The following is a 14,599-nucleotide window of genomic DNA, read 5'->3' as shown; positions in this document are numbered from 1 at the left end:
AGTATGATGGAAAAGCCAGTGGTTTGGGAGCCGTCTTGAGATCTTACGTAATTTAATGTCTCCCTCTGAATCTCAGTTTTCACATCTGTAAAATTGCTATAAAGATTATCATCTTGTTGGGTTGTTGTGAGGTTTGAGATACTATACTCACCTTCAATATATAAATGCAATGACACTGAATTGTTTTAAGTCATGCTACTAATAAGAGGCCAATCCAGGGTTTGTGGACACATGTCTACATGCTCCTAATGCCCACATTTGCTCCACGCATTGCCACCTTGGAATCTGGCCTTCAGGAGCATGAATCACAGCTATACCCCATGTGACCCAAGTCAAACTTCCAACCCAGAAGGTCCTTTCTGTGTTACCCTTGGCACGTGGTCATTCTTCTCAAGACACTTTCACCCACCTCATTCCTCTGTCTCGGTTTGACCCTTGAGGACAAGGAGCTTCATTTTAGAAGTGTGAGTCTGTAACATGTCTTTTTTTTTTTTTATGGCTGGGGGCTCAACCCTGCTATACAGAGCAGAATCTGATTTAAAATTGAAAAGGTAGAGAAATATAATATATGCATTTGTTTAAAATTTTGAGCAGCTAAGTCTATTTAAAGTAGATTTGAAAGAGGCCAGAGCCCCAGAGCCCAATCAAGTCTATAATGGAAAGTCATTCATGCCATAGGTTTTTACTTGAACCCATTTTATGTTGTTTTTTTTATTCTTCATTTTCCTTCTCCTAAAGAGCAAAAATTGCAAGTCATCTCACAGCCTGCCTTATCTGTGTAACTCAAACCTTATTCTCCTTCCCACTACACCACTCCTGTGCATCCTTGGCAAGTTATTTAGTTTCACTAAGCCTCAGGTTCCTTGACTGTGAGGACTGCTTTGAGGATCAGTGAGATAATTCATTTAGCATGCTGCCTAGCATATACTACATCCACAGTAAATATTAGCCAATTATTACTTGTAGTAACTAACCATTTCCACTTCCCTATGTGACCAACTCGAAATAAGACCATTTGTTCTTTGCAAATCAGTTGTGAGAAAGTCTGCTTTTTGCTAGTGTATATGCTGTTTATGTTACAGTTGAGGGTCTCAGAAACTAAATTGCTTTAATTCATGATTGATAACTTGTTTGTTGTTGGTCTCAGGGCTTGTGGGATTTTAGTTCCGCGGATGAGTGATTGAACCCCCCACTCATCAGTGAAAGTGCTGGAATCCTAAGCACTGAACCTCCAAGGAATTCCCCTATGATTGATTACCTTGATTTCAAGTCTCAAAATGACCGTCTCAAGAAACAGATCTCTGCCTAAACTTTCTCTAAGTCTGAGCTCAGATCATCTCCTTTGTGAATCAGCAATAATTGCCCTCTTTTAAATCGAAAGCACTGATAGTCCCTTCCACATGAATTAATGTTTGTTGACTAAGTATTGTTTTATTGGTTCATTTATGTATATTGTCATCATTATGGCATTCACTATTTCAACCAATATTTGACTGCCTTCAAGCATGCCAGGAACTGAGCTAATTAGATTTTTCTTCAGAAGTGGGTCTCTCCTTTCTTTGCCTTGCCTGAACGTCCTACACAGTTCTGGGCACAGTGGGCTGCACCTCATGGTTCTACATAATTATTATGTCCTTGAAAAGTGAATAAACTTTTTGGAGGCTAAATTTTCTATTCGGTAGCTGACTGAGTGAAGTCTATTATAAATCGCTTCTCAAAGTGAAGAATTCTTTTGTAAACCGAAGAACCCTTCTCTTTTTCATGAATCCTATGCGTGAATTCGAGTTTCTTAGGCGGTGTTAGCTCACAATCCATTGGTACGGTTTCACTTTCTGACATCCCAGGACGCCGAGATTCGGCTGAGAGCCTCCCGCTAGGGGGCGCGCAATTGCCCACGGAGAATTCACCCACACTGCGCAGCCTCAGTCCGGGGTTGGGCGGGATCCCATGAGAAGCTCGTGAAGTTACTTGTGGGCGTGACCCGTGGGTGTGGGCGGGGCTGTCCCCGCAGCGAAGGGCGGGGCCCTCCAGAACTCCCTCTCACAGAGAAGTAGGTTGCGAGTGGGAGGCGGTGGCTGCTCCTCCACAGCGTTTGGGAAGATGGCGCCGCCGGTGACGGAAAGGGGGCTGAAGAGCGTCGTGTGGCAGAGTGAGTTCGGTGGGGCAGAGGCTGAGAAAGGGAAGGCCAGCATGCCGTGGCTCCGGGCCCTGCTTTCCTTCCCAGACCAGCAGTGTCTTGGAGAGCCGCGGTGGGCACTTGTTGCTTTGGCTCCCAGGTTCCTGTTAGGATTTCTTCCTGTTTTTCCTGTTAGGATTTCTTCCTCTTTCCTTCCCAGCCCTCTGGCGTTCTGGCGGCGCCAGAGATAGGCTGGGAGCGGGAGGACGAGGCCTGAATGCCGGCGTCCGCCACCGTCTGGCTCTGCTCGGCCGGGCCCTGACAGCGACGTCCGTCCTGGATGAGCGGCCCCCGGCCAGCTTTTCCGCCCGGGGCCCCTGCGCGGATCTCGGCCGCACCCCTGCCTGGGCCCCACCAGTAGGCGATGTCTCTCCACCCGAGACAATCTGAGCACTGTGTTTCCTTTATCCCGTCCCCCCGCGTCTCCCCACACTTGAGTTTCCGAAGACTGCGTATTCTGCTCATTCGTCTTAGTATCCGGGAGAATTTTACACCTGTACTTTGCCATGCCTGTCCTTTAAAAAAAACAGACCCTTCTTTCTTTCTAGAAGAACCCACTTTCTCAAGAGTTCTTGAGAAGGGACCACGGGAATGAGTGTATCTCGGGGCAAAGTTGCACCTTCACCTCTTTCTTTACACTCTCGGAGCCACGCCTTTCATCTAGGGCTTCACCACTTACTGGTGACTGACACTCTGCCATTCTGCCGTGTCGTCTACAACTTTCGTAAATATCACTCCAAACCTGTGTCTGCGACCTTAGAGAGAGAATGAAACGGCCAGACAGGAAGAACCATCATTGTTTGGCCTTGCTGGGTTCAAAGTAATTATGGCCCAGTAGTGGAAAGGGGTATAACATCTAATTAGTATTTCTGGTTCTGGCTTGTTGAGCAAGAACAGAAATAATGACTGAGTTAATAAAATTCTGGGGGTTATAGAGTTTCTTGTGTAAAATTAAAACTCCAAATCGATAGCTGTCGTATTCCTTAACATATCAGGTACTAGAAACAAGTGTATAAATAGAAAGGGGGAAAAAAGTTGTAACATTTTTTTTAATTGGATAATTATAAGGTTTGGAGAAGGAAATGGCAACCCACTTCTGTATTCTTGCCTGGAGAATTCCATGGACAGTCCATGGGGTCGCAGAGATTCGTATACAACTGAGTGACTTACACACAATTATAAGGTTACCATTTTGTTTTTCAGAATTTATATGGGTCACTTTAAGAGTTGATAATGTTTTAAAATCACAGTCGTATTTAAATATATATATATATGAAAATAGGTAATGAATTGTGTTGTATAAATAATTTCCAAAACGGTCCTTAACATCAGCATTTGTCAGGAAAAAAAAGGTTAATGTTAGTAACATTAGTGTTGATAGCATGGAAACGAGGCAAGAGGGAGTTTACAGATAACAAAATTTCCATCTTGTGCTGTTAACTTGATGTAGCACCAGGATATAAACATGGAGTGTAAGATAAAGAAGAGGGATGATGAACGAAGAAAAGTGTTATAAGGATTCAAAAAAATAGTTTTTGAAATTGTAGTGTAAGCAGGAAAGTGAAAGTGAAGTCGCTCAGTCGTGTCCGACTCTTTGCGATGCCATAGACTGTAGCCTACCAGGCTCCTCTGTCCATGGGGTTTTCCAGGCAAAAGTACTGGAGTGGGTTGCCATTTCCTTCTCCAGGGGATCTTCCCAACCCAGGGCTCAAACCTGGGTTTCCTGCATTGTAGACAGATGCTTTACCGTCTGAGCCACCAGGGAAGTCCTGTGTAAACAGGACCATAACTAAAAGGATAATATTCATTCAACATTTAGTGAGTAGAGAAGTGGGAGCCCCTGAATTCTGTTAGCTAAAGAAGATGGAGTCTGAAAGAAATGAGGACATCTCTTCAGAGGTAGGAGAATCATATTGACTGGGAAAAGGTTTTGCTCGGCTTAGGGTAGTATCGGAAAAGGCAGTGGCACCCCATTCCAGTACTCTTGCCTGGAAAACCCCATGGATGGAGGAGCCTGGTAGGTTGCAGTCCATGCGGTGGCTAACAGTCAGACATGACTGAGTGACTTCACTTTCACTTTTCACTTTTATGCATTGGAGAAGGAAATGGCAAGCCAGTCCAGTGTTCTTGCCTGGAGAATCCCAGGGACGGGGGAGCCTGGTGGGCTGCCGTCTATGGGGTGGCACAGAGTCGGACACAACTGAAGCGACTTAGCAGCAGCAGTAGCAGTAGCAGGGTAGTACAGTTTGATGAGGGTAGAAAGATAAGTAACTTTCAGTTTACCTGCAAAGTAGGAAGAAGGGAATTAATATTTTTTCAACATTACTCTGTGCCAGGCACTATTCTTTATAAACATTAAAACTTAATAAGAATTATTATCTCTTTAACAGATGTTAAAGCTAATATACCTATTATCATAGTAGCAGCATTCTAAATACGCAAAAAGTCAGAACAGCCCAAATGCCCATCAACTGGTGAATGGATTAATAACATGTGGTATGTCCATATAATGGAATATTATTGGGCAATAAGAAGAAGGAAGTATTGATACATGCTACAGTATTGATGATCCTTGGAAAACTATGCCAAATGAAAAGAAGCCAGGCGTAAAGAACCATATGACTCCAATCATATTAAATGTCCAGAATAGGCAAATATATAGAGATTAGTAGAAAGTAGATTTGTGGTTGCTTATGTCTAGGGAGGCTGGGGAGATGTGGGAATTATGGCTAAGGAACTGGGTTTTCCTTTTGAAGTAATGCGATGTTCTAAAATTGATTACAGTGATAAGCATACAGCTCTGAATATACTGAAAGCCATTTAATTGTATATTTTGGGTGAGTTATATGATATGTAAATCATAATAAAGCCATTTTTTAAAAAAAACCTTATACATCTGTTAAATATAGACTTAGTATTCCAATCCAGATCTTTTTGGTTGCAGAGTTTCTATGTGACCTATGACTTTCTATAATGTTTAAACTTCAGTTCAGAGCCTTATTTTTGCCCAGTCTGTTTCAGTAGCCTATATGAGCCTCCAAGCCTTGTTCTTTCTCACTCCAGTTCATCTGACCAGACTGGTTTTCCTGTAATAGTATTGAGCTATGATCATGCTTAAAAAGACCTGCAGAGAGATACCCTGCACTTGTGCCTAAAGATCTTTTCAGACACTTAGTCTGCATTTGAAGATTTATAACCTGCTCCAGCCTACTTTGTTATCAACTTTTCCTAATATAATACTGATGTTTGGCTAGTCCATCCTGTTGACTCTTGTCAAAATCTTCTGCCTCCACATCTTGATGGCAGTTCTTCTGTCTAGAATGCTCCTCTTACTCCTATTCTTCAACTATCCAAGTTAGCCAGCCTTCAAGACTCAGCACAAATGGGGCAATTACCTCCGTAGCAGCTTCTCATTTTAATCCCGTGTCTCATATTTCTGTAGCATGTGTGGTTTATACTTTGCAAATGGTGCCTGATGTGACTCTTTTAATAAGCTTCTTAAAGGTAGGTCCATTATTGTGTCTTCTAGAGATTTAAATTCCAAACAGTCCCTGGGAGAATGAAATGGGTAATAATGCTTGTTAAAAGTAAAGTGTTGGGTGGCGATGGGGTGGGAAGGGGGGACCTCCCTGGTGTCCAGTGGTTAAGAATCAGCCTTACAATGCCTGGGGAGCAACTAAGCCCATGGGCCGCAACTAAGACCCAATGAAGCTGAGTAAATAAATATTTTTAAAAAATAAACAGGAAAAAAAGTGAACAGATCAGTTCTGTAATGCCCCCCAATTTATTCAGTAAATATTGAATTCCTATGGGAATACAGCAATAGAAAGGAGATAAGTTTCCTGTCTTCTTGAAATCTTCTATTCAAGTGGTAAATAATAGAAAATAAGTGTGTAAACAAAGAATAAGCATGGTTATTTCAGTCCTTGATATCTATATATAGAAAGAGGCTGCTCTGGATAGATAGGTCAGGAAAGGATTCTCTGTTCAGTTCAGATACTCAGTCATGTCTGACTCTTTGCAACCCTGTGGACTACAGCACGCCAGGCTTCCTTGTCCATCACCAACTCCGGAGCTTGCTCAAACTCAGGTCCATCAAGTCAGTGATGCCATCCAACCATCTCATCCTCTGTGGTCTCCTCCTCCTCCTGCCTTCAGTCTTTCCCAGCTTCAGGGTCTTTTCTAACAAGTCAGTTCTTCATATCAGGTGGCCAAAGTATTGGAGCTTCAGCTTCAGCATCAGTCCTTCCAATGAATATTCAGGACTGATTTCCTTTAGGATGGACTGGTTGGATCTTCTTGCAGTCCAAGGGATTCTCAAGAATCTTCTCCAACACCACAGTACAAAAGCATCAATTCTTCGGCGCTCAGCCTTCTTTGTAGTCCAACTCTCACATCTATACATGACTACTGGAAAAACCATAGCTTTGACTAGATGGACCTTTGTCAGCAAAGTAATGTAATGTCTCTGGCTTTTTAATATGTGGTCTAGGTTGGCCATAGCTTTTCTTCCAAGGAGCAAGTGTCTTAATTTCATGGCTGCAGTCACCATCCACAGTGATTTTAGAGCCCAAAAGAATAAAGTCAGTCACTGTTTCCATTGTTTCCCCATGTATTTGCCATGAAGTGATGGGAGCAGATGCCATGATCTTAGTTTTTTGAATGTTGAGTTTTAAATCAGCTTTTTCACTCTCTTCTTTCACCTTTATCAAGAGGCTCTTTAGTTCCTCTTTGCTTTTGGCCATAGGGTGGTGTCATCTGTATCTCTAGGTTATTGATATTTCTACCTGTAATCTTGATTCCAGCTTGTGCTTCATCCAGACTGGCATTTCATGTGATGTACTCTGCATAGAAGTTAAGTAAGCAGGGTGACAATATAGAGCCTTGACGTATTCCTTTCTCAATTTGGAACCAGTCCATTGTTCCATGTCTGCTGCTAACTGTTGCCCCTTTATTTGCATACAGATTTCTAAGAAGGCAGGTCAGGTGGTCTGGTATTCCCATCTGTTTAAGAATTTTCCACGATTTGTTGTGATCCACACTGTCAAAGGCTTTAGCGTGGTCAGTGAAGCAGAAGTAGATGTTTTTCTGGAACTCTCTTGCTTTTTCTTATGATCTGGTGGATGTTGATAATTTGATCTCTGGTTCCTCTGCCTTTTCTAAATCCAGCTTGAACATCTGGAAGTTCTCAGTTTACGTACAGTTGAAGCCTAGTTTGGAGAATTTTGAGCGTTACTTTCCTAGCATGTGAGGTAAATATAGTTGTGTGGTAGTTTGAACATTCCTTGGCATTTCCTTTCTTTGGGATTGGAATGAAAACTGACCTTTTCCAATCCTGTAGCCACTGCTGAGTTTTCCAAATTTGCTGGCATATTGAGTGCAGCACTTTCACAGCATCATCTTTTAGGATTTGAAATAGGTCAACTGGAATTCCATTACCCCCACTAGCTTTGTTCATAGTGATGCTTCCTAAGGCCCACTTGACTTCACATTCCAGGATATCTGGCTCTAGGTGAGTGATCACACCATCATGATTATCTGGGTCACGAAGCTCTTTTTTGTATAGTTTTTCTGTGTATTCGTGCCTTCTCTTCTTAATATCTTCTGCTTCTGTTAGGTCCATACCATTTCTGTCCTTTATTGTGCCCATCTTTGCATGAAATGTTCCCTTAGTATCTTTAATTTTCTTGTCTTTCCCATTCTGTTGTTTTCCTTTATTTCTTTGCATTGGTCACTTAGGAAGGCTTTCTCATTTCTCCTTGCTATTCGGAACTCTGCATTCATATGGATATATCTTTCCTTTTCTCCTTTGCCTTTCACTTCTCTTTTCTCAGCTTTTTGCAAAGCCTCCTCAGACAACTGTTTTGCCTTCTTGCATTTCTTTTTTTTTTTTTTTGCATTTCTTTTTATTGGGTATGGTTTTGATCACCACCTCCTGTACAGTGTTGCGAACCTCCGTCCATAGTTCTTCAAGTGCTCTGTCTATCAGATCTAATCCCTTAAATGTATTTGTCACTTCCACCATATAATTGTAAGGGATTTGATTTTGGTCATACCTGAATGGTCTAGAGGGCTTCCCTTGTGGCTCAGCTGGTAAAGAATCTGCCTGCAATGCAGGAGTCCTGGGTTTGATCCTTGGGTTGGGAATATCCTCTGGAGAAGGGAAAGGCTACCCACTCCAGTATTCTGGCCTGGAGAATTCCATGGAGGAATCCATGGGGTGGCAAAGAGTCAGACACAACTCAGTGACTTTCACTTTCACTTTCATTTTTGATGGTCTAGTGGTTTTCCCTACTTTCTTCAATTTAAGTCTGAATTTTACAGTCAGGAGTTCATGATCTGAGCCACAGTCAGCTCCCGGTCTTGTTTTTGCTGACTGTATAGAGCTTCTCCATCTTCGGCTGCAAAGAATATAGTCAGTCTGATTTAGGTATTGACTATCTGGTGATATCTGTGTGTAGAGTTGTCTCTTTCTGTTGTTGGAAGAGGGTGTTTGTTATGACCAGTACATTCTCTTGGCAAAAGTCTGTTAGCCTTTGCCCTATTTCTCTGAGTAGGTAACATTTGAGCTGAGACCTAAAACATGAGAAGGAATCAGCCTTTAGGGACTACATTAAAACCCCTTTTAAAAATTTAATGTTTCGAGTGCAAAGGGCTGCGTTTATTTACAAAATTAATTCCTGTACATAGTATCAGTAAAAATTTATAGTGCTTAGTATTGCTCATTTGCCATTTTTTGCTGTAGGGGAGTCGTAGCAAAGCTATCACTGATAAAAGATTTTAAATAAAAATTTGATGTAGTTTATTTGAAAAACACAGCAGAACGATAGTAACTAAATATAGTAACTAAGTAAAGCAAGTTGAAGCCACTTACAATATTTTATTTTTCCTTATTCACTACAGCCTATTATAAACAATAGTCTAATGTCTATAATTTACTTTGTATATTTTAGAGGAAATGTTGGAGAATGTGAAATTTGAAAAATTACAGATCAAAGTAATTTGTTTTAAAATTAAAATTGACACCTTAAATTATAAGCTTTTTGCTTTTCATGTTTTTCTTCTAGTCCTTATATACCTTCAGATATATTATTAATTACTCGTCATTTTGTTGCTTCCTTTTTTTAAATGCTTAACATTGACATAACTTTTTCTTCATCCTTCATAATCTTTGTAACTAGTATTTTTAGTCATTCTTAAATACCTTGATGTGGCAAAAAATTTTGATAATAGAAAAGATTGTAATATAAAATTAATCGTCATCCCTACCCAGAGCCCAGACTCCTTTCCCAGAGACAACCAGTCAGGTTTGTTTTATAAATTCCTTGAGAACTTATTTTTCCCAAATATAGGGCTTCCCAGGTGGCGCTCGTGGTACACAATTTGCCTGCCAGTGCAGGAGACGCAAGAGACTTGGGTTCAGTCCCTGGATCAGGAAGAATCCCCTGGAGAAAGAAATGGCAATTACCCAGTATTCTTGCCTGGGAAATCCCATGGACAGAGGAGTCTGGTGGGCTACAGTCTGTGGTGTCACAACGAGTCGGACACAATTGAGCATGCATGCACACACGTACATACACACGAGGGCATATAGAAAATATTTTTTTGTTTTTCTGTTTTAATCTGTTATCTTTATGGCTTTTTTCATTCTGGTTACTTCTTTATCTTGTAACACAATTTTTTGCTTTTTGGATATTTGCAGAATCATGTATTCATTTAAACCAATTTTTATTGAGTAACCTGTGCCACCCACTGTTCTAGGTGTATATTCCTTTTGTTGTTCAGTCAATAAGTCGTGTCTGACTCTTTGAGACTCCATGGACTGCAGCACAGGCTTCCCTGTCATTCCTTCACTATCTCCTGGCATTTGCTCAAATTCATGTCCATTGAGTCCATTCATGTCCATTGATGCTATCCAACCGTCTCATCCTATGCCACCCCCTTCTCCTTTTGCATTCAGTCTTTCCCAGCATCAGGGTCTTTTCTAGTGAGTCAGCCCTTTGCATCAGGTGGCCAAAGTATTGGAGCTTTAGCTTCAGCATCAGTCCTTCCTATGAGTATTCAGGGTTGATTTCCTTTAGGATTGATTTGTTTGATCTTGCAGTCCAGGGGACTCTCAAGCATCTTCTCCAGCACCACAGTTCAAAAGCATCAATTCTTCAGTGCTCAGCCTTCTTTGTAGTCCAACTCTCACATTCCTACATGACTAATGGAAAAGCCCTAGTTTTGACTCCATGGACCTTTGTTGGCAAAGTGACATCTCTGCTTTTTAATACACTGTCTAGTTTTGTCATCGCTTTCCTTCCAAGGCGCGAGCGTCTTTTAATTTCATGGCTGCAGTCACTGTCCACAGTAATTTTGAAGCCCAAGAAAATAAAACCTGTCACTGATTGCACATTTCCCCCTTCTGTATTCATATTCCTTGACCTCTTGGAATTTACAGTTCAGTGGGAGGAGACAGTTATACGGGTACTAAGTACTATATTAGCAGCATGAAGAAGTTTCACAGAAAAAGAGAAGAAAAAGAAATTTTTTCCTCTTTGGAACTGCATTAGGGAAAACTCTAAATAGAAGGTAACATTGAAAGGTAGTAGGTTTTTGCCAGACAGGGAAATCTGAAGTAGGACCCAGAGGCATCAAAGTATGTGATTATTTATGGAAGAGGGAATAATTCCTTTTGTTTGAGTACAGAATATTTATTGCAAGGAATAGGGGGATGAAGGCTATAAAAAGTAGGTTGGAGCTAAATTTTTTTAAAATGCTCTAGCAGTGGGAAGCCATTAAAGGTGAAAAGTTTGTTTTCCTCCTCCAACAGCAGCTGTCAGCATTTTGTGGACGGACTAGAACAATGCTGAAAGGAAGTCATTTTTTGTTCCTAAAGTTTTCACTAAGTATAATGCTAGTGTAAAGTGCGCTGTTGCTAAACGTATAGCTGGATAAATTTTTATTCATGTAAGTACCACCTCTATGAAGTGTTAACCCCAGAACCCTTCTGATTATACATTTGGCATTGCTGATGCCATACACTATTTTATTAGTTCTCCTTTCATTTTTTCCATCAGTATTTTCACATCCTCTTTGATGTTAAAATTTAAAATATATTTCACTTCATATGTAGAAGAAAAAAAAGGAGAAAAGTTGGGGTAATTGGTATTAATAGGTCATTAATTGGGTAGCATTTGGACTGGTGGAAGATTAATTTAGAGATTGGGTGAAGGCCAGTTGATGGAGGATTTTGAATAATAGAATCTAGATTTTATTCTGAGGTAACAGAATTTGAGAGAATTTGAAGTGGGTATTTAAGTGACAGGGCTGTGCTTCAGGAAGAGGACTCTTGACTGCAATGTGGAAAACGTACTGGGGAATGTAAAGGGGTTAGAGGTAGGGAGCAGGAAATCCAGATAGGAGATTATTGTAGTAATTCTGTGAGAGAGAGTAAGAATCAGGGCATTGGTAGTGATGGTGAAAGTGAAAGTGAAGTCACTCAGTCGTGTCCGACTCTTTGTGACCCCATGGACTGTAGCCTGCCAGGCTCCTCAGTCCATGGGATTTTCCAGGCAAGAGTACTGGAGTGGGTTGCCATTTCCTTCTCCAGGGGATCGTCCCAACTCAGGGATCGAACCCAGGTCTCCCGCATTGCAGGCAGACGCTTTACCATCTGAGATGGTGGCAGTCACCAAGAAGAACAATTGATACTGCCTAGTGATTAGAAGGCAATGGCACCCCACTCCAGTACTCTTGGCTGGAAAATCCCATGGACGGAGGAGCCTGGTGGGCTGCAGTCCCTGGGGTCGCTAGAGTTGGACACGACTGAGCAACTTCCCTTTCACTTTTCACTTTCATGCATTGGAGAAGGAAATGGCAAGCCAGTCCAGTGTTCTTGCCTGGAGAATCCCAGGGACAGGGGAGCCTGGTGGACTGCCATCTATGGGGTCCCACAGAGTCGGACACAACTGAAGTGACTTAGCCACAGCAGCAGCAGCAGTGACTAGAAATGGAGAAAAGAGAAAATAGCTGAAGACAATGATTAAGATGACAATAAAACTCATAGAAGTGGAGACATCTAGAGCAGTTTTTAGGGCATTTAATCTCAATTTAAGGCATGTAGCTGCTTAAACCTGTATTGTGTAATTGAAAGAAGTACAAGGAGAGATGAGAATGTGTGGAAAAATGAAGGATTGCTGTGGATTAGCAGGAAATAGGGAGAAGTTGGTCAAAGAGTACAAGCTTCCGGTTCGAAGATGACTAAGTTCTGAGGATCTCATGCACAGCATTGTGATTATAGATAAAAATACCATACTATATAATTGAAAGTTGCAGAGAGAATAGATCTTACATGGTCTCACCCCAAAAAAGAAATGGTATGTGGAGTGGTGGAGGTGTTAACTAACACTGCAGTCATAATTATAGTGCAATATATGTGTATCAGATCAATACCTTGTTAACCTTAAAAGTTACACAATGTTATATGTGAGTTTATCTCAGTAAAGTTGGGGAAAATTGAAGAACGGATCTGATAGATGAAACTTTGATGATGAACGTGGTCTCTGAGGAAGAGTGTAGAGACCATGAGCAAAAGTAAGAGAATTGAATCTTAGGATGTATCCGTATTTAGGGTACTAGAGAAATGGATTATAAGGTTAAATAATTTCCATTAATAATTAGAGGAAATACCTTTTTAGTTCTGTAATATTAGTTGATGTGATTTCCTTGGACTACTCCAAACACATTTTACCTGTAACCAAATCACTTTTCATGGATGCCCCTAACCTCTGTCCACATACTGCTGCTGCTGCTGCTGCTAAGTCGCTTAGTGTTGTGTCCAACACTGTGCGACCCCATAGACAGCAGCCTACCAGGCTCCCCGTCCCTGGGATTCTCCAGGCAAGAACACTGGACTGGCTTGCCATTTCCTTCTCCAATGCATGAAAGTGAAAAGTGAAAGTGAAGTCGCTCAGTCATGTCCGACTCTTGGCGACCCCATGGACTGCAGCCTACCAGGCTCCTCTGTCCATGGGATTTTCCAGGCAAGAGTACTGGAGTGGGGTGCCATTGCCTTCTCTGTGTCCACATACTAGTTATCTCTTTATCATTTATTTTTGAGATGCTAGCACTTACTGGCTTGGTATCCTCAGATTCTAAGGTGGTACTGTCTAGTTAGAAATAAGAGGCAAGCCACATGTGTTACTTAAAATTTTCTAATAGCCAAATTAAAAAAAAAAAAACAGGTGAAATTAATTTTTAAAATATATTTTTTTAACTCGATATAGCCAAAATGTTACCATTTAAATGTCTAATCAAATAAAATAATGATATTTTAGATTTCTTTTTTTATACTAAGTCTTTGAAATCTGGTATGTATTTTATACTTGCAGGACATCCCAGTTCAGGCGAGCCACATTTCCAGTGCTCAGTAAGCCACATGTGATTAGCTTCTGCCATATAAAACAATGCCATTTCCAAGGTGTTAAAAGACTAGAATGATTTCTACTGGGGAGCTGTTTAGTGTGCTCCATCATAAATCCCATGAGCATTCATTTCTTAAGAGAAAGACACAAATTTGGCAAAAATAAGCAAAATGTCTATGATTTTCTATTTGTTTTAGGTATCCAAGAATAAAGCAAGCTTAGATAGGGAAGTACCATAATGTTTTAGTGTCTCAGTGCTACTTAAGAAAAGCCTTCCTCTTTGCCTGTAGAATACTAGAAAATACTGCTTTAGGCTTGAATTATGGTTAAATACTTCAGGCTTTTGCTGTAAATCTCATATAACTTCATAGTCTCCCCAGCAAACATATAAAAGCCCTTTAACTAATACTTCTTAACACTTTCAAACCTTCCCAAACACAGTAAAACCTTTAGGGTCATAATTCTTATAATGAATATCAGTTCAGTTCAGTTCAGTCGCTCAGTCGTGTCCGACTCTTTGCGACCCCATGAATCGCAGTACACCAGGCCTCCCTGTCCATCACCAACTCCCAGAGTTCACCCAGACTTAGGTCCATCAAGTCAGTGATGCCGTCCAGCCATCTCATCCTCTGTCGTCCCCTTCTCCTCCTGCCCCCAATCCCTCCCAGCATCAGAGTCTTTTCCAGTGAGTCAACTCTTCACATGAGGTGGCCAAAGTACTGGAGTTTCAGCTTCAGCATCATTCCTTCCAAAGAACACCCAGGACTGATCTCCTTTAGAATGGACTGGTTGGATCTCCTTGCAGTCCAAGGGACTCTCAAGAGTCTTCTCCAACACCACAGTTCAAAAGCATCAATTCTTCAGCGCTCAGCCTTCTTCACAGTCCAACTCTCACATCCATACACGACCACAGGAAAAACCAGAGCCTTGACTAGACGAACCTTTGTTGGCAAAGTAATGTCTCTGCTTTTGAATATGCTATCTAGTTTGGTCATAACTTTCCTTCCAAGGAGTA

General features: G+C 41.2%; 2 protein-coding genes across 4 annotated transcripts in view; both read left to right on the top strand.

The window, feature by feature from the left end:
* The window catches only part of LOC113890307 (syntaxin-binding protein 3-like), a 26,752-nt gene extending 24,801 nt beyond the window's left edge, over positions 1-1,951 (top strand). Inside the window, exon 7 of the mRNA XM_027538240.1 lies at positions 1,794-1,951. Within this exon, the coding sequence (XP_027394041.1) occupies positions 1,794-1,951 (158 nt within the window). The remainder of the gene's footprint in view (positions 1-1,793) is intronic.
* A 26-nt stretch (positions 1,952-1,977) lies between these two features.
* Positions 1,978-14,599, top strand: part of STXBP3 (syntaxin binding protein 3) — a 54,312-nt gene continuing 41,690 nt past the window's right edge. For 2 of the 3 annotated variants that reach the window (XM_027536332.1, XM_027536333.1), the window contains exon 1: positions 1,978-2,149. In XM_027536332.1, the coding sequence (XP_027392133.1) occupies positions 2,101-2,149 (49 nt within the window). In that variant the 5' untranslated portion in view covers positions 1,978-2,100. The remainder of the gene's footprint in view (positions 2,150-14,599) is intronic. The other variant, XM_027536334.1, reaches the window with a different exon arrangement.

The sequence above is a fragment of the Bos indicus x Bos taurus genome, chromosome 3 (genome assembly GCF_003369695.1).
Source record: "Bos indicus x Bos taurus breed Angus x Brahman F1 hybrid chromosome 3, Bos_hybrid_MaternalHap_v2.0, whole genome shotgun sequence".
In the NCBI taxonomy this organism is placed as follows: Eukaryota; Metazoa; Chordata; class Mammalia; order Artiodactyla; family Bovidae; genus Bos; species Bos indicus x Bos taurus.
This window is presented reverse-complemented; position numbering and strand designations above follow the sequence as displayed.